This window comes from Microcebus murinus, chromosome 4 (assembly GCF_040939455.1).
Source record: "Microcebus murinus isolate Inina chromosome 4, M.murinus_Inina_mat1.0, whole genome shotgun sequence".
Taxonomy (NCBI): Eukaryota; Metazoa; Chordata; class Mammalia; order Primates; family Cheirogaleidae; genus Microcebus; species Microcebus murinus.
This window is the reverse complement of record NC_134107.1, coordinates 52,491,609-52,516,011: the sequence shown is the minus strand read 5'-3', so window position 1 is coordinate 52,516,011 and position 24,403 is coordinate 52,491,609. Positions and strand designations below refer to the sequence as shown.

Sequence of the window (24,403 nt, the reverse complement as noted above, 5' to 3'; positions counted from 1 at the left end):
GGTCTTCTTAGCCAGGGCAGAAATCGTGAGGCAGGGGCAAGCCATCCCTGCAGTGCTCTGGCTGAATTCCTAACCCATGGAGTCTGGGAGCATAATAAATGGTTGTCATTTGGCAGTAGATAACTGGAACAGATTTTGGTACCTATAAGTGGGGTGGCTACTGAAACAAAATCTTAAAACATTGGCTTCTGGGCTGTCAGCAGGGGATTAATGGAAAGTAAGGAAAATATTATTAGAAGGTGGAAGAAAGGGGACCCTTATAGTATTAAAAAGTTTGGTGATTCTGTTGCCTGTGGTAACATAGAAAACAGGAAATACAGCTAATAAAGTTGATAAACTAGCGAAGGAGATTTATAAGCAAAGTGCTAAAGATGACATCTGACTTCTTCTAGCTGCCTACAGTAAAAAAGAGAAAAGAGATGAGCTAAAGAGGAGCTGTTCAGTTTTCAAGCAAAATTTAAGGAAACATAAATGAGAAAGAGTTTGCTGGGTCAGAAAATAAAACTGTTTTTCATTGCCAGTCTCTCTATACAGGAAAAAAAATTCTCAAATTAAAAAATGGCTTCCAGATTATAGTGATTTTTTTAATTAATTTTATTTTACCATATTATGGGGGTACAAATATTGTTAGGGTTACATATTGCCCCTGCCATTCCTCCTCCCACCCCCTGCCTTACCAAAACAGCAAGCGTGTCTGTCCTACCCCCAGGTGGTGCGCATCGCACCTATTTTGTAAGTATAAATTCTTCCCCTCCTCCTCCCTCCCATCTGCCCACCACCCGATAAAAGTTTGTTTGTTTTTTCTTTTTTTTTTGACTTTTGGGTTACATTGTATATCTTTGCCTTTCCCTAGGAAGGGTTAGAGGTATTCCCCCCCACCACCACCACATTGCTCACCACAATCCTAAGATGTGTATCGCCCCCTCCCCCAAACCCTGGTGGGTACTATCACCATTTGACCACCATAGTTTTAACCAGTCAGTACCAATTTGAATAGTGATGGTTTTATTGAGTGTGTGTGAAAACAAACTATATGCTTTATTTATTTATTTATTTATTTATTAGAGGCAGGGTCTGGCTCTGTCACCCAGGTAGGAGTACAATGGCACAATCATAATTTACTGCAGTTATCTCTTGAACTCCTAGGCTCAAGAGATCCTCTTGCCTCAGCCTCCCAAGTAGCTGGGATTACAAGTGCATGCCACCATGCCCAGCTAATTTTTTTAAATTATTATTTATAGAGAATGAGTCTTGCTATGTTGCCCAAGCTGGTCTCAAGCCCCTAGCTTCAAGCAATCCTCCCAGCTCAGCCTCCCAAAGTGCTGGGATTACAGGCATGAGACACCACATCTAACCCCACAAAGTTTTTAAAGGAAGTATATTAGCTTGGACTACAAAGAACAGACAGTACAAAATGAAGGGACAACTCTGGACCTTTAACAGGTTACTGCACAATGCAGATGGAGAAAACTACTTACCTGCAATAACGAGCTACTTTTTATGCAAATTAAAGGATAACCCAGAAGGCAGAACCAAAGCCCAGAGGGTGGAGCTAGAGACAAGGTAAATGAATTGAGGCAGTAGAACCAAGATCTAATCAAGGAATTAGGAACAGATGCATCACTGAATATAAAAATTACGAAGAACCAGTCACTGCTAGGTGCATCTTGTTTTCTTTCCCCCTTTTGAAAAGAAGCACCTATAGTGGTTATCTTAGGCCCGTCCCACTTGTGTATTTTGGGTGGCAGATATATATTCTCTTTAATTTACAGGTCTTTATAAGACAAACAGTACTCAAGGAGCTGCACCCAATGGACAGAACTGCACCCAGAAAGTCTCATCTATCTGGACCTAATTTTGATTACAAGATTCTAGACTGTGAGCTGATGCCATTAATAGGATGAGACCTGTGATCTTAGGGGACAGACTGAGTATATTTTGCATCTGGGAAGGATGTGAATTATGTATGACCAGAGTAGAGGCTGTGGCATACTGTATTTTCCAAAGACAGGTATCACAACTTATCCCATATATAGTTTTGTATTTATCTTCCCTTTCCCTGAACTTAAGCAACCCTTTGTTAGTCTCTTATAATTAATACAGTATAACAAGAAAATACACTATTTGATTTCTGAAGCTATGTCATTAAAATGCCATGCATTTTTGCCTTGTTCTCTTGGGATGTGTACTCTTGGAACCCAGATATCATGCTATGAAAACATGTAACCACATGTAAAGGCAACATGACATATTTCCCAGCTGAGGTTCCAGGTGACTGCCAGCATCAACTGTCAGACATGTAAGCTTTCAGATGACTCCAGTCCCTAGCACTGAGTCACTGCCAACCTTAGAGCCATAGCAACTGATGCTGGAAGGAACAGAGAGACAAGATTTCCCTGCTAAGCCCTACCCAAATTGCAATTACAAGCAAAACAAATGACTATTATTGTTTTAAGCCACTAAGTTTGTTGTCATTTGTTATACAGCAATAAATAACCAGAACAATAATGATAGCATCATGGTTGGATTCTAGGAAGCATCTTGGGTAACAGGGGCTGAGGCCGCGGGTCCTCCCGAGGGGTTGCCTGCCATAGCCAGGACAGGCTCTGGAATACTATCTTTTACCCACAACTACTACTCTCTGAAGATTTTTCTTTTCCGTAAGCTCTTACCATGTTCCTGAAATCTAAGGCACAGGGTCTAAATCTGTACCCACTCTGGCAATGGGACCTCAAGCCATTTTCAATTTCACCATATCACAAACTGAGGCCGCCCTTTGCACAGAAACCTGCAAATGTGATTTGAAATTATGGCTCCACTGCCAAGTAGTTGTGTGGGCTTTAGCTTCCTCATACATAATGGAAGTAACTGAGCTACATGTATCCCAAGATCCCTCCCAACTCTAACACTCCAACAGAGTATATGCTGGGCCTCCACAGAGTTCCAACTGAGTAGGGCAAATAAGACCCACATAAATATCCCCTCTATGAGGTATTATATGATAACTGCCATTTGGAGGCTCCAAACCAAGGATTCTAAGTAAGTGCAGGGAGGGTGGGACATCCATCCTAGCTGCGTATTAAAAGAAAAGCACTGGAAGATAAGTAACATTTGCATTCAGACCGGCAGAAATTTAAGGCTTGCATTAGAGATCAGGGAAAGATAAGGGCAGAAAGAAACATCACAGCCAGATCACAGAAAGCCTTGCAAACCAGACTCAGTTAGACATTATCATGAATAGCAGTAGTTTTTGAGCAGGGAGGTCCCAATAACGCCAAATTTATAAGGAAGTAAATGTGGTAACATAGTAAAATAATAGAAGGACCAAGAGAGGTAGGCTTCAGCTTTTCCTCCCATTAGTTTTGTATCGTTAGGGAGTACCTCCTCTTCTCTATGCCTCAGTTTCCCAATATGTAAATAAAGTGGGTTAGAGTGAATGAGCTCTAAAGCCCCTTTTCAGCTCTGCCTTCCTAACAATCTATAGACTGGATAGAAAGAGTCCAAAGCTAAGAAAACTCACTGGAAGGTACTACAAGGACTTGAATAGCTCAATAGCCTATGCTCTAAAAGGTTGCTCTCCCAGCCATCTAGTCAACTGAGCAAGAAATAGTTAATGTCTTCTATGTGCCAGGCATTGTTTCAGGCTCTGGGAACACAGAAAGAAGTCTTTGCCTCAATAAGTCTATATTCTCACAGATACCCAGATTTCCCGCATCTATAATTGGAAGCAAGGTTCCCAAATACAAGACTGATAGCCTGTATTTCCAAGCTGCAATGACCCAAGTGCTGGAGTTTCATAGTGAAGAAGCTGTGGAGGAAACGAGCAGGCACAGCAGGTCTTCTGAGAAGAGCACCCCCCAACCCCATCCCCCATCTGCCAGGTCTTACTGCAAATAAGTGAAATCTGAGAGGAGCAAGTGGCAAAAGTCACCCCATCCAGGCAGCTGAATTAGCTCTAGACATAATACTTCCTTGTTCGTAAGTCACCAAGCTGTTTCTAGTCCCACCCCAGGTCATCAACACCAACACAATAAAGTCTGACCTCTGGAATTCAGAGGAACTTTGAGACTCCCATGTCTCACCCAAAGAGCTGGATGCAATCATATCCTGTGAGCTGAAGTGGGAACAGCCTGTTGGGAAGGTGTATCTGGCAGGTAAGGGGGAAACAGTATGCCTATTCAGCCTCACCAACAAAGAGAAAAGGAAACCTGCTCTAGGAGACCAAGACACGACAGACAACAAAACTTAGGCAGTCAAATGCAAAGGCTCAGATTTCCCCCTCCTACATATTCCTGTCAAATCAAGACTGGACTACAAAGGTAAAGAAAGGGAATAAATTAGCAAAATTCCTGTGAAAACCTAGGGACTGGAATCCAGGATCTTTAACCCAGACTAGGTTGGTGGTGGCACCAGGTGAAGTCTTATGCAAATTAAAAATACAGCACTGCTAATACTATCTTGACAGTTCCACTGGGTTCTGTCTGCCTATCCCTGCCAATTTTCTATGCCGCAGAGCTCCCTTTTCCATCAAAGTTAGATACAAATGCCTCAGCCAGGGTGTCAAAGGCCCAGCTTTCCAAGGCCCTGGCACCCCTCCTCTCCCCCACCAAAGCCCTGGCCAAACCAAGAAGTCTCCTCCTCCTTGGACTCCTGGGTTAAGCAATGATATAAAGGGCCACAGGTCACAGCCAAACAGCTATTGAAAGGTCAGACTAAGAAATTCAGGTGCCAACATCATAGATCCAAGTTATAAACCCTTTAGAGAAGGAGAATGGATCATCCCTTGTCCCTCATTGTGGGGCACAGAACCTGGCACCTAGGAGAACCCACGGAGTTCACTGACAATGCCTTCCAGTGACTTACACCAGCGATTTACTGGATTTGCTGCCTTACTCAGCCCAAAGATCACACCCAGATGTGGCTGGAGAGAAGGCAGCCAAAGAAACCACCAGATCACAATGTCTAAACAACACCTACAGCCCAGGGGTAGCCTCGAAGAGAAGGGTGTAGCTAGCTACAAAGGCCTATGACTCCCTAACAAAAGCCAGGTTCTCAGGAAAGGAGGGAGGGGAGAAGAGAAGTGGAAATGTGGCAGGAAGGAAGCGAAGTCTTAAAAGGGAGGCTGGAAAGGTGCTTTTTTAGGCACATCTGAGGCTCAGATATTTTCATACATCATCCAGTATGTTATCATGGCAAGCATGCTGGGAAGCTAAATGAAGAGTGATTTCTGAAAACATTTAGAGACACGTAGGCATGTATTCAAAATAGAAACTGGAGCACCTGTCAGCAGTCTTGGTTCTGCTTTGAAACTTGGTGTAAATACTGCATCTCCCAACGCTTCACCCCACCCCTGTATGGTAGACATTAGAAAAAAAATGAATCCTCAAAGGAGTTTAGGGTTACTGGGTATGATAATCTCCAAGTCAGGTTCTAAATATACCATTTCTTTAAAATTAAGAATAAAAATATATAATCACATATGTTTGTTTTACCTCTACAGTAGTCTGACTTAAAAGAAAAAAAAAAAGGAACCTTAATTCCCATCTCCATTGCCAACTCAATCATAGTAAAGGCTGACACTAGGCTGATAAGCCCAGAAAAGTGGTTCATAGGAGCCGGCAATGAGAGACAAAGAATCTAAGATCTTGACCTGTTTCTGCCTTGGCCACCAACATGCTGTGGAAAATGTCAGTTTTTCCACCGGTTTTATCCAAGAAGTTGTGGGCCCCTTCCATTCCCAGCCTTACCCAGTTCAGGGAAGCATGTATGCCAGCAACACCAGTCTAGGTTAGAGGGGTCAAATGGGCAGGGGCAGGGAATGTTATTATTGGTCTTGCCGCCACAAAGTGGATATTCAATTTGTTTGGCTAAGTCTCAAGCTCTTAGGTACTTAACAAGTCAGAGCCCACCAATCCCTGTTTGGTTGGCACAGTCTATCCAGACCATTTCTATTGGAAACAAGCCCTACATTTACAGTATGGAGAGCCTCTGCCTCCTTCATGCCAATCACTTCCCTGGGGCTATATCCTCCAGTGTCCTATTATATCTGGACTCCAGTTCTGAATGAACCAAACATCTACCACTACCTCTGACCAAAGACCTGAGTGTGCCACACCACAGTGGACTCAGCCCAGCACAGCACAGCCCAGACATCCAGGAAGGAACTAGCCCTGTGCATCCTTCTCATAGCAATCCATTCTAGTGGCTGAGATCCCCAAAGACAAATTTTTACACCAGAGATTCAGCAGAAGGGGCTATCAAAAGCATGTGGCTTTGGCTGGACATGGTGGCTCTCACCTGTAATCCTACCACTCTGAGAGGCTGAGGTGGGAGGATCACTCAAGGTCAGGAGTTCAAAACCAGCCTGAGCAAGAGCGCGACCCCATCTCTACTAAAAATAGAAAGAAATTAATTGGCCAGCTAAAAATATATAGAAAAAATTAGCCAGGCATGGTGGCACATGCCTGTAGTCTCAGCTACTCGAGAGGTTGAGGCAGAAGGATTGCTTGAGCCCAGGAGTTTAAGGTTGCTGTGAGCTAGGCTGATACCATGACACTCTAGCCAGGTCAGCAGAGTACAACTGTGTCTCCCAAAAAAAAAAAAAAGCATGTGGCTTTAATAAAAGAGACTAAAGGTTCTTCTAAGGACCTCCACATCCAGCCTTGGCCAAGACCTGAAAAGCCCTGGTGAGAGCGTTGTACATCTATCTGCCAGTCCTGGAAGCTTTGATTTCATCATAAGGAGGGAGTTAATACTTACTGAGTGGCTTTATGCCAGTCACTATGCTAAGCACAGACATACATTATCTCATTTAATCCTCATAACAACTCTGAGATAGGTACTATTTTAATTCTTTTACAAATGAGTTAACTAAGATTTTAAAAGGCATAGGAAAACGTTTTGGGAGCTCACTATTTGGTAAGTAGTTAGAGCTTGGATTTGAACCCAATTCTGTATGATTCCAAAATCTGCGGTTTGTCTGAACTCTTAAAAAGCCTGGACTTCTGCTTAGAACTTGTGCTAATGTGCATAACTGTCTACCCACCCCTATCCCAGTGTGGTCAGCCTCACTCACTATAGTACATCCTAGCTTAGGCACAGGTCCCAAACTGCCCCCACCCTGGGAAATAGTTATAGTCAGAAGAACATCAGTTACTTCCTGCCAGCTCCATCCCTTAACACGAGCCATCTCCAACAGCACAAGCAAAGCTTATTTTAGGGTTACTGTTTGCTACCTCCAAGGAAAACTTACAGAACTAGAAAATGACTTCTGCCTAATGGTCAGCATGAGTTGGCCTAGACCAGTCACCTGAATGATTGTCAGAGTGATGATGGTAATTATGTACATCAAGGCTGTCCCTTGATGCCATCCCCCAGCAGTACTCCCCTACCCACCTGCTCAGAGTCTCCCGAGGGGCCTTAGTGCCTCTGGCTCCATGGGTGATGCTGGAATTCTTGTTGGCAGTCATGGTCATTTCGGCTCTCTGCAAACCCAGAGCCCTGAAAAGAAGACAAGGCCTGTAAGCCAAGTTTCCGCGGGCAGCCAAAAGCACCTCAAACATCTTCCAGATGACCTCCAAAACTGCCAAGAGGGTTTCTGTGGCAGGTAGTAGAAACCACTTTCCCACATAAGTTTAACTCCATATGTTATAGCTTAAGAGCCTCAAGAGACCACTGGTAGGGACAAGTCTATGAGCTAATAGATAACTTACCACTTCACAGAAAATGAAAAAAAAATAAAAATAAACTCCACCTCAATCCCACCTCTCCTCATTTCTTAAAAGAGTTCCCCAAATTTCTATCACTCCACGTAGTCTTTATGATTTCTGACATATTTGTATACCTCAGTTTTCTAGAATAAACTTGAAATTGATTTCCTTTTCTTAAAAAAAACTTTAACCTTGTTCTAAACAATAAACATTCATTCATTCAATAAATATTTACTAAGTACCCACATCCAAGGCAAATGCAATCCAGCAAAGATAAAACAAAGTCTTTACCCTCATGGAGTTTACACCCTAGTGGGAAGAAAGAGTCAATAAGCACGTACGTATCACATCTGTGTAACAAGGTGATGATAAGTGGCACAAAGGGAAAAAAGTGACACACAGTAGAGGAAAAGAGAGAAGAGGGTGTGTTATTTTAATAGGATGTTTGAGGAACACCATTCTGATAAAGGGACATTTGAGCAGACACCATAAAATTGGGAGCTAGAAGTACTAATCATATTTTTTCTAATACCCATTAAAATAAAATATACATTAAAGAATTCAAACATTTACAAAGCAAAAAATGTCCATTCATATACTGTTAGCTAATATTAGGCTATAAATATGAATCAAAAGTTTATTATATCTCAAAAAGAAGCAGGCCGAGCATGGTGGTTCACGCCTGTAATCCTAGCACTCCGGGAGGCCGAGGCGGGCGGATTGCTCAAGGCCAGGAGTTCGAAACCAGCCTGAGCAAGAGCAAGACCCCGTCTCTACTAAAAATAGAAAGAAATTAATTGGCCAACTAATATATTTAGAAAAAATTAGCTGAGCATGGTGGCACATGCCTATAGTCCCAGCTACTTGGGAGGCTGAGGCAGTAGGATTGCTTGAGCCCAGGAGTTTGAGTTTGCTGTGAGCTAGGCTGACGCCACGGCACTCACTCTAGCCTTGGCAACAAAGTGAGACTCTGTCTTAAAAAAAACAATAAATAAAAAATAAAATCACCAGAACAGAACTTCTCAAACAATCATCATACTGTGCGTTCATTAGCCACATCCTTCCCAAACACTTCACTGGTATTTCAAGCTGTCTGCGCTGCACTGGTTCCAGAACAGAACTCATATTTGAAAATAACATGAATTTTTTAGTTATCCATGGTTTCACAAAAATTGCTCTAAAAAATATTTGAAAGATAATCACAAACCAAACCCTGTATTCAAAAGAATGATGATGTACCTTCACAATAAAAATAAAACAAAAAGCATCAAAGTGAAAAATGTCACAGATATCAACTATCAAACTTAGTACTTATGGAAATCAGACATTTCATACTTAATAACCTAATATATCACCAATGGTAAAAGCACCATCCTTTAGGGAACACTATTTTATGCCAAATAATGAAAGGAAGAAAACGGTTAAAATTTAAGAGCAGATTAGAAAGGAAGAAGTAAAATTATCTCAATTTGTAGATGGCATGATTTTGTATGTAGAAAATCCTAAGGATTCCACTAAAAAACTATTAAGCTAGTAAGTGAGTTCAAGAAAGTCTGCAGGATATACAATCAATATAAAAATCAATTTTATTTCTAGACATTAGCAATGAACAACCTAAAAACAATTTCATTAATAATAGGAAAATGAATAAAACACTTAGAAACATTTAATAAATTTAAGAAAAGAAGTGTAAGACATGTACACTACAAATTATAAAACACCACTGAAAGAAATTAAAGACATTAAAAAATGGAAAGACATAACATGTTCATGACTCAGAAAACTGAATATTATTAAGATGATAAAACTCCAAAAGTTGATCTTCAAGTTCAACAGAATACCCATCAAAATCCTAGCTGGCTTCTTTGCAGAAACTGACAAGCTGATCCTAAAATTTTATGGAAATTCAAGGGACACAGAGCTGCCAAAACAAACTCAAAAAAGAGGAAGGAATAAAGTTGGAGGGCTCAGACTTGCCAATTTCAAAATATACTGCAAAGCTATAGTAATCAATAAAGCATGCTACTGAGGCTGGGCACAGTGGCTCATGCCTGTAATCCTAGCACTCTGAGAGGCCAAGGTGGGAGGATCACTCAAGGTCAGGAATTTGAGACCAGCCTGAACAAAAGCGAGACCCCATCTCTACTAAAAATAGAAAGAAATGAATTGCCCAGCTAAAAATATATAGAAAAAATTAGCCAGGCATGGTGGCGCATGCCTGTAGTCCCAGCTACTTGGGAGGCTGAGGCAGAAGGACCGCTTGAGCTCAGGAGTTTGAGGTTGCTATGAGCTAGGCTGATGCCCTGGCACTCTAGCCCAGGCAACAGAGTAAGACTGTCTCAAAAAAAAAAAAAAAAAAAAAAGAAAGAAAGAAAAGAAAAGAAAGTATGGTACTGACATAAGAATAAAAACAGAAATCAATGTAATAGAATACAGAGCCCAGAAATAAACTCTTAGATTTATGATCAAATAATTTCACCAAGGATGCCAAGACAATTCAATGGGGGAAAGAAGAGTCTTTTCAACAAATGGTGCTGAGAAAACTGGATATCCATATACAAAAGTAGGACTCCTACATCATACCATATATAAAAATTAAGTAAAAATGGCTTATAGACCTAAATATAAGAGCTAAAATCAGAAAAGCAAAGCTTAAAAGAAAACATACGAGTAAACCTCTGTGACACTAGATTAGGCAATGGTTTCTTGGATATGACACCAAAAGCACAAGCAACAACAACCAAAAAAATCACTAAACTGCATTATACCAAAATAAAAAACTGTGCTATAAGCAATACCATCAAGAAAGTAAAAAAGGCAACCTACAGAATGGGAGAAAGTATTTGCACATCATGTATCTGCTAAGAAACATGTGTCCAGAATATATAAAGAATTCTTACAACTCAATAATATAAAGGCAAATAACCCAATTAAATAGTAGGCAAAGGATTTGAATAGAAATTTTCCAAACATATAAATTTGGCCAAAAACATACGAAACAATGCTCAATATCACTAGTCATTGGGAAAATACAAATCAAAACCACAATGAAATACTACTTCACATCTATTAGGATGGTTATAATGAAAAAAGACAGACAAAAATAAGTGCTAGTAAGACTGCAGAAAAATTGAAACCCTCATTCACTGCAGGTAAGAATGTAAAATAGTACACCACTTTAGGACACAATTTGGCAATTCATCAAAAAGTTATTATACACAGAGTTACCATATGAACCAGTATGGCCCTCTCCTAGGTATATAACCAACAGAAATGAAAACATGTGTCCACACAAACACCTGTACATAAATGTTCATAACAGTATTACTCATAATAGCCAAAAAGTGAAAAACTCAAATATCCATCAACTGATGAATACATGTACACAAAATGTGGTATATCTATACAATGGAATATTATTTGGACATAAAAAGGAATAAAGTACCAATACATTCTAAAACATAGATAAACCTTGATTCCATTTTTATGAAATGTCCAGAAATAGGTAAATCTATAGAGACAGAGAGTAAATTAGTGATTGCATAAGGCTAGGTTGAGGGTGGCAGAATGGGGCATGACTGATATGAGTATGAGATTTCTTTCTAGGGAGATAAAAATGCCCTGGAATTAGATAGTGGTAATGGTTACACAACTCTCTGAATATATTAAAAACCACTGAATTATACAGATGAATTTTATGGTACGTGAATTATATCTCAATATAGATGTTAAAATAAAACTTAAGAGCTAAAAAAAACCTGTTTAAGTACCTTGGTGAGAGGGTGTGAGAGACAACACAATCAATACATCAAGCATATTTCCAATGTGGACTGTGGACTGTGCTACCACCATCATCATGGAAGCTGAACAGTTCATGAACATAGTTCTCTCTCTCTGGTTGGAATCCTCATACCACATTGATCAAAACAAAGTGTATCTGGATATGAAAGTTAAATATATTTATTCATGGCCACTAAAGATCTTAATCCTGGAGGCCATCTTAGTTATTATATTGGTGCAAATAAGTGGTTTCAATGATAAAAATAAGTCAAACTCTACTTCTTGATATCATTTATAGTTCTTTTCTCATTTCAACATGAAATGCATTAGCCCAAACTTCTTTAACTTCATGTAAGTTCTCAGAGTTGTGGTTTTGGTGATAGTGGAAGTGAGTAGAGTGGTATACTTGGAAAGAAAGGAAGCAGTCAGCATATGTATGATTATCTGATGGTGACAGTAATGAAACATCCCTCCAAGGTAAATACTGCAGTTGCTTTTGAAAAAGGAAACCAACCTTGAGCCTCACTTTTATTCTTCATAAAATGAAGAAAAGCCTTCCCTATCTCTTGGGGGTGAAAGTCTTTATAAACTTAGGTATATAGCATAATGTTGGTAATGATCAGCCAATCTTGCCACCAGGGCATCTATGCACATTGGCTCTGGTGAGATATCATCTACCTGCACCAGTTCAGTGCCAAGTTAAGTGCTTGGCGTACAGCTGTATGTGCAACAGAAAAAAGGAAGGGAAGAGGCAGCCTCTGGAAGCTTTCTCAGGCCAGCTCCCAGGGTCTGCAGGGAACACAGTGCTACACGAATCAACTTTCAACTGCAGCAACGGTAGCCATGGGCACAATAACCATTACCACCACCCATCAAAACAATACTTGACATGCTCTATCAGCTCCAGGGCAGGCCCTCAGGGAAAGGGCAGAAAAATTGTGGAAAGACCAGAAACTAAAATATATTAAAAGAACATGATATAAAACATATTCTTTCTTTCTGAATTTCCAATTTTAGAAGGGTGGACTTGCTGCTCTGAAATGCTATTATGTGTATGAGAACACAGAGCCAACTTAGTAAAAAGGAAAAATGTAGCTGACTCTGACACTTGGGTGGGGCCAAGAAGAAAAATCCTGTGAAAATTTAACCAAGAGAGAGGCAGAACAAAATTGTTCCCAGTCCCATGGCAGGGACGCTTAAGTCATATTTCTGCAAGAGTGCAACTGCCACTCTCAAAAGCAGCCTAAGAATTCAGCCATCTTGGGCAGATACTCCTGAGAACTCCAGAAGGACCCACTAGTTTAGAAGAATATAGATGCCAGTTCACCATCCTCCCCAAATGCTCTCTCTGGGCCAAGTATATCAGGGTTAGAGACTACTTTGATGGCTTGAGAAGCTGAAGGTCAAACTAACCCTTCACGCCTGAAGCTCAGGTTGGAGCGCTCTCAGCATGCTGGCTTCCTGGGCCATATTGCTTCTCCCAGCCTCCTGAAGGCAGCTCCAGGCTCTATGCTGTCAGCCTGATTCCTTGACTAGTCAAGCTGCAGGAGAGAAGACGCTCCTAAAGCAGAGGAAATATCCACTGGGAACATAGCAGAGAAGAAGGGGGATGAGAGGCTGTTTCACTAGTTCCCAAGCCCATCAATGGCAAAGTCCAGGCAGAAACTACATGTTTGGAAAATGAAATTGTTCAATCAGCATCTACCACCAATCACAAGTTCCTTAAAAACCCAACTTTGACATATTATAAACAACTATTTAAAAAATGACAGTCCAGAGAAAGAAACAGAGTATGGTCCCTCCGGAACTTTTCTACAAATTCTGCATTCAGACAAAAGACCACAGTCCCAGGAACTAGAGGGGCAGCAGGAAGAACACCTGACTTGGAGTCAGACAACTGGCTCCAGCCCTGCCTCTGTCAACTGCTTGTTAATAACGTCACACATAGGAGTTTCAAAGACTCACTTTCCCACTGTAACAGCAATGATGATGACATGACCTACTCCCATTATTGCTTCCCTGGACATTTTGGAAGACAACTTCTCCATTCCTGAGCTGGCATCAATTTTCAGACTCCCTGGTACTGCCATTCAATCTATTTACTCTGTCAGGCACTGTGCAAGGTGTTAGGATATAAAAACAGAAAGATATAGTCTCTGCCTTGGAAGAAGTATGAAGGCAGAAGTCAAGTAAAAAGTGGGCTCCAGGAAGGCCTCCTCAGAAGGTGATATTTGAATTAAGTCTTAATCTATTTGTTACCCACAGTAAGAGGACGTAAGGAAAAGCAAAGGTACAACATATTATGAGACATGCTGCTAGATTTTTTTTTTTTTTTGAGAGTCTCACTCTGTCACCTGGGCTAGAGTGCAGTGGCATCATCATGGCTCACTGCAACCTCAAACTCCTGGGCTCCAGCGATCCTCCTGCCTCAGCCTCCCAGGTAGCTGGGACTACAGGTACATGCCACCATTCCTAGCTATTTTCTATTTTTACTAGAGACGGAGTTTCACTCTTAGGCTGGTCTCAAACTCCTGAGCTCAAGCAATTCTCCTGCCTTGGCCTCCCAGAGTGCTAGGATTACAGGTGTGAGCCACCATGCCCAGCCTAGATTTTTTATATATATAATTATAATAGCCAAAGTTATCAGCATTTCACATGTATTAAATAATTTAATCCTTTTAACAACCTGTGAAGCAAGTATTATTATTATTATTTTCACTTTACTAAATAAACCAAGACACACATCAATGAACTTGCTTGCCATAAGTCACACAGCTAGAAAGTAGCAAGACAGGGATTTGAGCCCAGGTAGCCTATCCCTGTGTCTGCCACACCTCTCTGCCCCCCACCTACACACATAACCTAGAGCCACTGCAAGCTTCAGGGAGGTCATCATTAGAATAAGTTTCTTTTAAGTATCCAAACCCAAGTTCTCAAAAGTGTGAGCTTTCAAGTCTTCCTTTCTCTCCTGCAGTTGTGCTAAGGTGGGAAGGCTTTGCTTACCTCTCAAATCTCTGCATGAACTAAGAGCTCCAGGCCTTGCTGCAGCAGCTTACCTACACAGTTTCTCTATTCTCTGGCATTATTAGGAAGCTCAGCTATCACACTGGTCTCCTGACATCCTATCCTAGCCCCCTGACCCCACATGGCTGAGAAAACTATAGGGCAGTACTAGTTCTTCTCAGTTTTCTGATGACTCTCAGTACTTAGCAGAGTTCTGCACATAAAAGGTGCTCAAATAAATGCCGGCTAATTTGTTAACTCATGACAACAGAGCCAAAGGCAGGGAGCCAAAGACAGGGATGACAAAAGGCCCTAGAAGTTCTAATACTGGTCATATCCTCTAAAATGCAATCTTTCTATTCCAAAGTTACAGCTGCTATAAAACTGGTGAAAGAGTCTTCTGGTTGTAGCTGCCACCCAGCCAGACTGTTAATGCCAGGCCTTTTTTCCCTCCACTGCTTGGCTGATCTTGGCTTCCAATCTCCTCACATGTGTCCCCACTGTCTCTAGGTCCCTGCTGCAGTAACAGGGTCTCATCCAACATTACCAAGAAGAAAGGCCATTCCTGGAAAACTTGCTGTACCCTCATCCCTGTTATCTCTCTCCTCCCTCATCCCTATTCTTCTCTACTTTTCCTGATTCATTTATAGCTGTTCATCTGTCCACAACATTGTCTTTGGCTCTGCTGCACCTAAAAATTTGGGACTGCCAGGAAAAGGGGAGAGAGTGGGCTCACAGGGTTGGCTAAGTGGGCATCAAAAGCTTTTGAAAGGGTGCCAAGAAGGATATTCTCAAGTCTATCTTATTTCCTCCAAAATACAAACCCTCTTTTCTCCTTCACTACTTCTATATACCTTGTACCTTGGATCTTTCCATTCCAGCCTCAGGTTCTGCATTTCTAGCTCTAGAGAGCCCTTCAAACAAAAATGTTGAGGGGATAATGAGCCAGGTCAAGTGGAGAGGAACCAAGATTTCTTTTGCTTGGAGGTCAGAAGGATTGCCAGGTGCTCTTACGGGTCCCTATGAGGTTGAAATCTCCCTCAACCAGCCTCAGAAAAAGATGATTTTGTTGTTGTTGAATAATAATCAGAAAAAGATTAAGAACTCTTTCCATCTCTTCACTGTCCACTTATCACTCCCACACCCTCCTTCCCAACCCTCCTCCTTAAAGAAAGCCCTTAAAGTTTAGATTTTCAACCCCAATCATTTTTTTAATCCCTTTTCTTGCCAGATGGTCCTTCTCCACTTCAACACAGATTCTGCAGAGGTTTTAAGCAGGGTTTAAACACTTCCTGAAAGCTTGAATTGGGATAAGGGCTTGTTAGGCAATTCCAGGCCAAAGGAAATCTGCTTATTTCCAAGACAGTTTAAATAACCTAGATATGGCTATTTCTGCCAGTCTGGAAACTTAGCCTCTCAGCAAATGGCTTAACCTAGCTCTGCCAGGGTGATGGAGCACACACTGCCCAAGACCTGTCACCACTTTGAAAAAGAAGGCAGAATGGAGGCTTGTCCCATAGAGAACCCTGCTCCTGGGGGCCAACCACTGCTCTTTCATTTTGGCAAGAAGAATGTGGTGGGTCCCAACATCATGATGATGATCCAAAGACCACAGTCCTATCTCACATCAGCACCCTCCCTCTGGCCAGCTGCAACAGACTGGTTGCTGGTTGCTATTTCCTGCACATGCCAAGAATGTTTATGCCTCCAAGCTTTTGTTCAACCAATTCCTTCTATCCTGAATGTCCTCCACCCCCATTCTTTCTTAAATATCCAGTTCAAAGGTCAACTTCTTTCTGAAGCCTTTTCTGACTCTAATTCCTGACCTCATTCTCACCCTTCCCATGCTCTCTGGTCTAGCCGAATTCAACCTAACTGATGGCAAGATGCCTCCTCTGCTCTACAAAAACACTCCACTTACAAGCTGCACTTTCTCGGAGGAGGACTAGGAAATAATAAGGACTAAAGGAGCAGGGTAAGTCTCAATACCTCCGTCTTCCCACTTGCAGCATAGGGAAACTACTCACCTCTATAATGAGAACATGAATACCAATGAGAAGGCATCTACAAAGAAGACAGGATACTCAGAACCCAGAGGGAACACACAGGAAGTCTCTGGGCCAAGCAAGGTCTTAGCTTTCCCCCCACTCTCAACTTCAACAACTCCCCCCACCCATCCTTACCCTTTCAGCTGACTTTGCTTCCTATTTCATTAAAAAAAATAGAAACAATCTAAACAGACTCAATAAATTATAACCAACACATTTACCCACCACCACCATCAGTGTGGATTTTGCTCTCTACTCAAAACCAACAAAAATACAGTTCCCATTCACTCAAAGGAAAAGCCAAACTGTTTACAGCGACTTACAAGGCCCCCCTTCATCTGGGTCCCTATCCCATCTCTGGCCTCATTTGCACTACTCTTTCCCCCTTACTTTCTCCATGTTAGCCACACTGTCTACTTACTATATCCTCAAAGACACCAGGTACATTCCAACCCCAGGGCCTTCACACCTGCTGTACAACCCGTAACTGGAGCACACTCCCCCAGAGAGCTGATCGCTCATCTTCTTCAGGTCTTTTGGTCAGATGTCATCTTCTCAGTGAGGTCTTCCTGGACTACACTATAAACAATCAGAACCTTTCCCGACTCTGCTACCCCTCAGAACTCTATCCCCCATTTTGTTTTCTTTTTCTCCATAGCATTTATCACCACTACTACTTTTCTTTTCTACTTATTATGTTTATGTAAGCTCCACGAAGCTAGGCATTTTTGTCTGTTTTGTTCATTGCTATATCTTCACTGCCTACTGAAGTGTGTCCCTGTCACAAAGTTGGCCCTCAATATGCATTTTTTAAATGAAAAAACATTTGCTACTGGCTCAAAGTGGTGCTCTCTGGACAGGGGGAGCAGCTTAGGCTCCACTATCTAGGCCTGGTCTTCCATCCTCACCAGCCTTCCCAGTGAAGGGTCTCACCTGCTTGCAGCAACCATACCTATGCAGAAAATTCAAAAGGGGGCCATGCCCTCTCAGCACCCAAAAGATTCTGGGCAAAAGTGGCTTCAGCCCAAGAACTCAACTAAAACTGTACTCTGAAAAGATTACAATGACAAATGCAAAAGTCCTTTCTCTGAGTTTAATGAATCATAGGACACTCCTTTCCTGATGTCTACTGTTTTGGACACTACTGATCAGCCCTCCCTGAAGCACTGTATGTAGTTAACTCTCAATCTGGAGCGCAGCCCTGAGTGTGAAAGATCTTTATGCTCATCAAAACAGAGTACAGGTTAAGAAATGCTGGGAAATACTGTAGAAGTAGAGAAAGAGAGATAGGTGTGGGCATCTAAGGTTTTCATTTATTTACTTGCTTGAACCCTTTGAGGGTGTCTTCCCAGCCAGGCCCCCATGCTACTGTGCTATGCTCTGACCCTTGCCTTTGCCCTTGAGCAGCTCCCCATCCTGCCTGGGATAGACAAGGAAAGATTCTGGTACAGTGTAACAGAGCTGTGATAAAAGTAGGAACACAGAGCTCTGGGAGCAAGGAGAAAGACACCTAATAAGGTGAACAGGATGGATATCAGGGAGGACTTCTAGAGGAGACAGGAAATGTCACTGAGCTGAGTCTTGCAGGACTTAGAGGAGATAAAGAAGATATAAGAAAAACATTGCAAGTGGAAGAAAATCCATGAGCAAAAGCCAAGGAAATCTTGGAGCAAGTAGAGATTACTTAAACAGGACATAAAAAGTGATAATCATAATGGAAATCACTGATAAATTAGACTACATTAAATATGATAAGTGAGTAAAATTTATTCATTTTTAAAAATGCCAGAGTGAAAGGAAACCTACAGAGTGGGAGAAAATATTCCCAGTAGATCTATCCAACAAAGGACTAATATCCAGGATATAAAAAGAACTCCTACATATCAATAAGAAAAAGACAACACAGAAGAAAAATAGCAAAAGACTAGCACAGATAACTTCACCAGAGGATATCCAAATGGCCAAAAGATACATAAAAAGGTATCCAACTTCATTAGTTATCAAGGAAATGCAAATTATACAACCTTAATGTGATACCATTAACATACTCACTGGAATGGATGAAACCAAAAAGACAGAAAATACCTAGTGTTGGCAAGGATGTGAAGCAAGTGGAACTCTCAAACACTGATAGAGAAGGTGTAAGTTAATACTACCACTTTGGAAGAATGTTGAGTATCATATTCTAAAGCTGAACGAACATACATACACCCTATGACCCAGCAATTCCTTTCCTGGATATATAGCCAACAGAAAATGCATACACATGTGTACCAAAAGACAAATATGAGACTGTTCATAGCAACACTATTCGTAATGACTACAAACTAAAAACTACCCAACTGCTCATTATCAGAAGAATAGAAAGTAATTATGGTATATTTACATCACAGCAATGTTACCACACAGCAATGAAAATGAATAATCTATGGCTACACACAACAACATGGATAAATCTCTCACATCTCATGTTGAACAAAAGAGCCAGACACCAAGAGTACATACTACCCAATCCTGTTTATAAAAAATATAAAAAGAGAAAAATAAGTCTATGCTATTAGAAGTCAGGTTAGTGGTTACCCATGGTGGGGGGGTACCCAGAGGGAGATGGGAGGGGGATTCTCGAATATTGATAATATTCTGTTTCTTGATCTGGGTGTTGGTTACATGGGTTCGACTGTAAAAATCTGCTGAACTAGATACATACATACTTTCATGTTTGTATAATATACTTCAATCAAAAGTTTTAAAATAAGCTGGGCACGATGGCTCATACCTGTAATCTCAGCAACTTGAGAGGCTAAAGGCAGGAGGATCTCTTGAGCCCAAGAGTTTGAGGCCAGCCTGGGCAACACAGCAAGACTCCATCTCTAAAGAAAAAAACCTTTTTTTTTTTTTTTTAAGTTTTAAAAAGGCACACAATGCATAGCTCAGCAGATTCGGGAATATATGCTCAATCCACAGAGCAAGGTGGAGGTAGGCCGAGACTGGAGGATTGATTGAGGCCAGGAGTTTAAGGCCTGAGCAATATAGTGAGACACCATCTCTTTAAAAAAAAAAAAAAAAAAAGCCAGGCGTGCTGGTGTGCATCTGTAGTCCCAGCTACTCAGGAGGCTGAAGAGGAAGAATCATTTGAGCTCAGGAGTGTGAGGTTGCTGTGAGCTGCAACGATACTAATGCACTCTAGCCCAGGCAACAGACCAAGACCTTGTGTCAAAAAAAAAATAGTAGTAGTAGTAGTAGTAGTAGTAGCAGCAGCAGCAGCAGCAGCAGCAGCAGTGAGTAATCTCAAACTGCACATCATTAGGGCTCAATTTTTCTTTAGAGGAAAGACCTTTGTTCCTCAATTTTGGAAGATAATACATGAAAGTACACCTATGTGGTCAGGCTCTGCTGGCTCTACACATGCATTTATCCCATTTAATCTTTATAACAAGTAAATGAAATAGCTTTCATTATCTCTATTTTACGGAAAAAGAAACTGAGACTTAGGGAGGTTAAGTAATTTGCTCAGAATTTCACAGTAAGTGGCAGACCCCAGAGTCTGGATAGGCTGGCACCAGGCTTTCTATCAATGTTACCAGAGCACATTAGTCCTTTGGTCGCTGTCATATCTTGTGGTAAGAAGCCACCTTCCATCCCAAATACACCCTGCAGCCCAGTTCTGTCTGGATAGAGTTAGAAAATGACTGGCAAAAGGTCCAATGCCTGGCCCCCAAATTCTTGGTGTTAAAATCCCCTTTTTTTTTTTTAAAGCCATCTATTTCAGAAGGCTCTGTCTGAGTCAACACAAAATAAACATGGGAGATGCTCAACATCATTCTTCCCCATCTAGGGATGGAGGAGTTCACAAGTATAGACCCCTGGTCAAAGAAAGGCCTTCCCCTAACAATGCAGTCCTGCTGGAGCTAAGACCGCAGATAAGTGGAGTGTGTCCATCCATCAGTCTGACTCCTTTTAGGGTCATTATGGGGATAGCATTTGTCTCTTATTCCTCCTTCAAAAACAGCAAGTGCTACTAGGCAAATGCAGGTCTGTGCTTCTCAAATTGTGGGCTGAGATGCCCCAGAGCACGATGGTGAACTCACAGGGATGCTGTAAAATATTTTAAATTTTTGAGGGAAACAAAGCAATACTCAACGTTTGTCAGATTCCCCACCAGTTCACTGTTTTAACATTAGATTGCACTACATTATTTTCAGTGATGTAATTTCTTTGTGAAGATGGATTTTTCAGTTGCTATGATAAAAAGCAAGTACCATGTGAAATGCAATGTGGAATAGGAAGCAAGGATGGCAGTAATCAAACTGATTCTAAGGTCTGAAATGTCTATGTAGTACCCAGTATATCCCATTGGTAATTAATTGTTTTTATTTAAGAATGAAATGAAAATACATTTCCTTTCAATATACATGTATCATTTTTTTCAGATGGCTACTCAGTTGTTAAGATATATTAATAAATACTTACAATAAATTGCTTAAACCTAACTACTTAACAAATAAAACTTAGTTATTTCTTTTGGCCTATGGGCACTATAAAAAAATTACTGAAAAACTAAGGTCCATGAACTAAGAAAGTTTGGGAACCTCTGCAGCAGGTATTTTTAAGTCTCTGTTCACAAAGCCAAGAGGAGTTCCCAGGGCAGACCCAACCCTGCCCCAGAAGCAGGTGGGCAGCAATACTCAGGCCTATGGGCAGCACACTCAGGCTTCCCAGAGAACAGCCCCTTTGCCTGAACAGAAGTGGCTGCACATCAGCTTCCTCTTGGCCCAGAGGCCCTGAACATCTGTGTCAGCCTCACCCCAGGCTCCCAGGCTCCCCTGCGAACTCCCTCCCTGAAAAGCTCTATTCAGCATCAGCCTTATGAATAAAACCCAAAGCCAACCCAGAAGCCAGCCGGCCAGCAGGGGACTTCCACACATGTTCAGACTTGGGCAATGTCCACAAGCCAAACCATTAATCCACAGAGAGAGGGAGCTATGGGAACCAAGGAGAGGGCTTCCACTGACAGCTCATCCACTGAGAGGCCAACTCAAGCTTTTTGGGTGAAGATTTGCATGAAAATACCTTCTTTGTTCCCATGGAGTTTCTTGCCAGCTACACTCCCTCCCTCCATTCTTCCTTTAAGTCATAATCCTCTCTTGGTGACATCACAGCTGTTGTAACAATAGCCAACTGTTGTGATGTCACAGGACTCAACTTTTGTCACTTTAGGTGGGGGGATGGGGTGGAGAATGTGTCAAAGGAAAAGAAAAGAATACAGTTATAGAAGTGGAATTTGCTTTTTCATGCTAATTTCCCTGGTAATGAAAGGCAGTGACTCAGAAAAGGAAAGGCAAGTCACTGGCAGCAAGGCTGTGTACAGATTGGTCTACACCAAGTGGGGACAGAGAGGAGACAAAAGAAAGTGATTTTTCAATTCCAGGACCAGCCAAATATGAAACTGTTCTCTGTCTAGCCAAGTCCAGGACCTTCTCTTTCTATCATCTCTCACCTGGGCACAAAGTAGAGAAAAGCAGAAAAGTAGGAGAGGCTCCAGGCTGGAACACTCCCTGGAAATGAATGTCTGGGGCATTGTATTGTGTGTGGACTCCACAGTGGCAGAGAGGCAGACTTGTCATTTGGACTGCGTCCTAAGGATAGTGACCAGGATGGAGAGGGCACTCAGAGGCATGTCACAGGAGAAATGACTAAAGGAATGGAGAATGTTTACCCTGGAAAAGAGAAGGCTGTGGAGGGGGAGGGTGATAATTGCCTTGAGAATTTAGAAAGGCTCTCATGTGAAGAAGGGATAAGATGTATTTTTTATGGTCCCCCAAAGAGACCTCAGACAATGAGAAGATCCAGAGAGGCTGAAATGAAGAAGAAATTTTTATTCTTAAATTCCAATTACAGGTTATAAATTCTTTTTAATTTCTTATTTCCCAATCACAGACTATGCTCCTGTGCTGCAATTCCCAACCCCTGGACCACTGAGGTCCAGTCAGTGGCCTGTTAGGAACCAGGCTGCAGAACAGGAGGTGAGCGGAGGGTGGGTGGGCCAGGGAAGCTTCATCTGTATTTACAGCCACTGCCATCACTTGCATCACTGCATAAACTCTGCCTCCTGTCAGATCAGCCTCCTGTCAGATTATCTCACTGGAGCTTGAACCCTATTGTAAACTGTACATGCGAAGCTTCTAGGTTGCATGCTCCTTAGAGAATCTAATGCCTGACGACCTGAGGTGGAGCTGAGGCAGTGATGCTAGCACTGAGGAGCATCTGCAAATATAGATTAAGATTAACAGAGAGGTTTGACTGCACAATAACTATAATGTGCTTGAATCATCCCAAAACCATTCCCTTCCACCCCCTGTCCATGAAAGAATTGTCTTCCATGAAACCGGTCCCTGGTGCCAAAAACGCTGGGGACTGCTGATCTTGAGGATAAGGACTATCTTATTCATTATGGTATTCCAGAACTTAGAGTAACTGGCACATAATAGGAGCTTATTAATACTTGTCAAAGAAATGAATGAATGAAGCAGTGACAATGGTCTGCTGAAGTTTGATGTTTACAGGGACTCATTCATTCCGTAAGTATTTTTTGAACCCCCTACCACATGCCACTCACTCAGTTACATGCTGGGAATATAAGTGTGAAGAAGGCAGACAAGGTCCATCCATCTCCTCCCCTTTGAGATGGGCACAGGTAACATCTAAAGTCCCCTTCCAATGCTGAGATTCCTTGATTCTTAGAGTTGGCTAAAAAAAATTAAAACTGAGAAAAAAGAGGACCCCTAGGGCCATAGATAAACTCTCCCTCCCACCATCACACCTACTCACAAGCCTAAAGATCTAGAGTAAGCTATGGCTTCCTTCTCAGGTGGGAGAGGCCTCTTGGTGAGGCAGCACTGCCAGACCAGGCCAGAGCAACTAGCCGGGGCATTTATCAAAGCACCCCCTCCTTACCACAACACAAAGTTGGCTCCTATGTGAACCTGAGCTCTCTCAACTCAGCAATAAAATATATATGGCCCAGCTAGGTAACATAAAGTATTGCAGATACCCTCACTTTTTTCAAGTATCTTAAAATTTCCTCATCAGCCTCAGGCATTTACCCTGCTAGAGGCCATATGAGTGACAACCTAATTACTATAGTGCAATTTTCAAAGAAGTAATTCCAAGATCACCTTCAGTCTAGGTTATGCTAGAGCTATAAGACAAAAAAAAGGGGGGGGGTAATAAACTAGAAAATACCATCTTAGGTCAGAGTAAACCATAATTGTCAAGTATACAGAGGCTTGATATCTACAGGGATGCATACTGAGACTGACTCAAATCTCCAGTATAGCAGTGGTTATTCACTTTGAGCTCACAGAGCTCTCTGAGTATCTAATAAACCCAAGAACCTCCACAGAAAATTTATATGCACATAAAATATAATGTCTACCATTGTAGGGGGTTCACAAGTTCCCAAAGTCCCTCCATAGACTCATTTTAAAAATTCTTGTCCTAGCTGGGTGTGGTGGCTCGTGCCTGTAATCCTAGCACTCTGGGAGGCCGAGGTGGGAGGATCATTTGAGCTCAGGAGTTTGAGACCAGCCTGAGCAAGAGCGGGACCCCATCTCTACTAAAAATAGAAAGAAATTAATTGGCCAACTAAAAATATATAGAAAAAATTAGCCAGGCATGGTGGTACATGCCTGCAGTCTCAGCTACTAGGGAGGCTGAGGCAGAAGGATTGCTTGAGCCCAAGAGTTTGAGGTTGCTGTGAGCTAGGCTGACACCATGGCACTCTAGCCTGGGCAACAGAGTGAGACTCTGTCTCAAAAAAAAATTCCCTGTCCTAACCCATTTTATCTTCCCCATAAATGTACA

At 41.8% G+C, this 24,403-nt stretch overlaps 1 protein-coding gene across 7 annotated transcripts in view; it reads right to left on the bottom strand.

The window, feature by feature from the left end:
• DENND2B (DENN domain containing 2B) overlaps positions 1-24,403 on the bottom strand; it is a 152,166-nt gene that overhangs the window by 44,517 nt on the left and 83,246 nt on the right. For 6 of the 7 annotated variants that reach the window (XM_012783975.2, XM_012783976.2, XM_012783989.2 and 3 more), the window contains one exon: positions 7,396-7,500. In XM_012783975.2, coding sequence (XP_012639429.1) covers positions 7,396-7,475 — 80 coding nt within the window. In that variant the 5' untranslated portion in view covers positions 7,476-7,500. Of the gene's footprint in view, positions 1-7,395; positions 7,501-24,403 lie in introns of those variants that run through there. The other variant, XM_076002195.1, reaches the window with a different exon arrangement.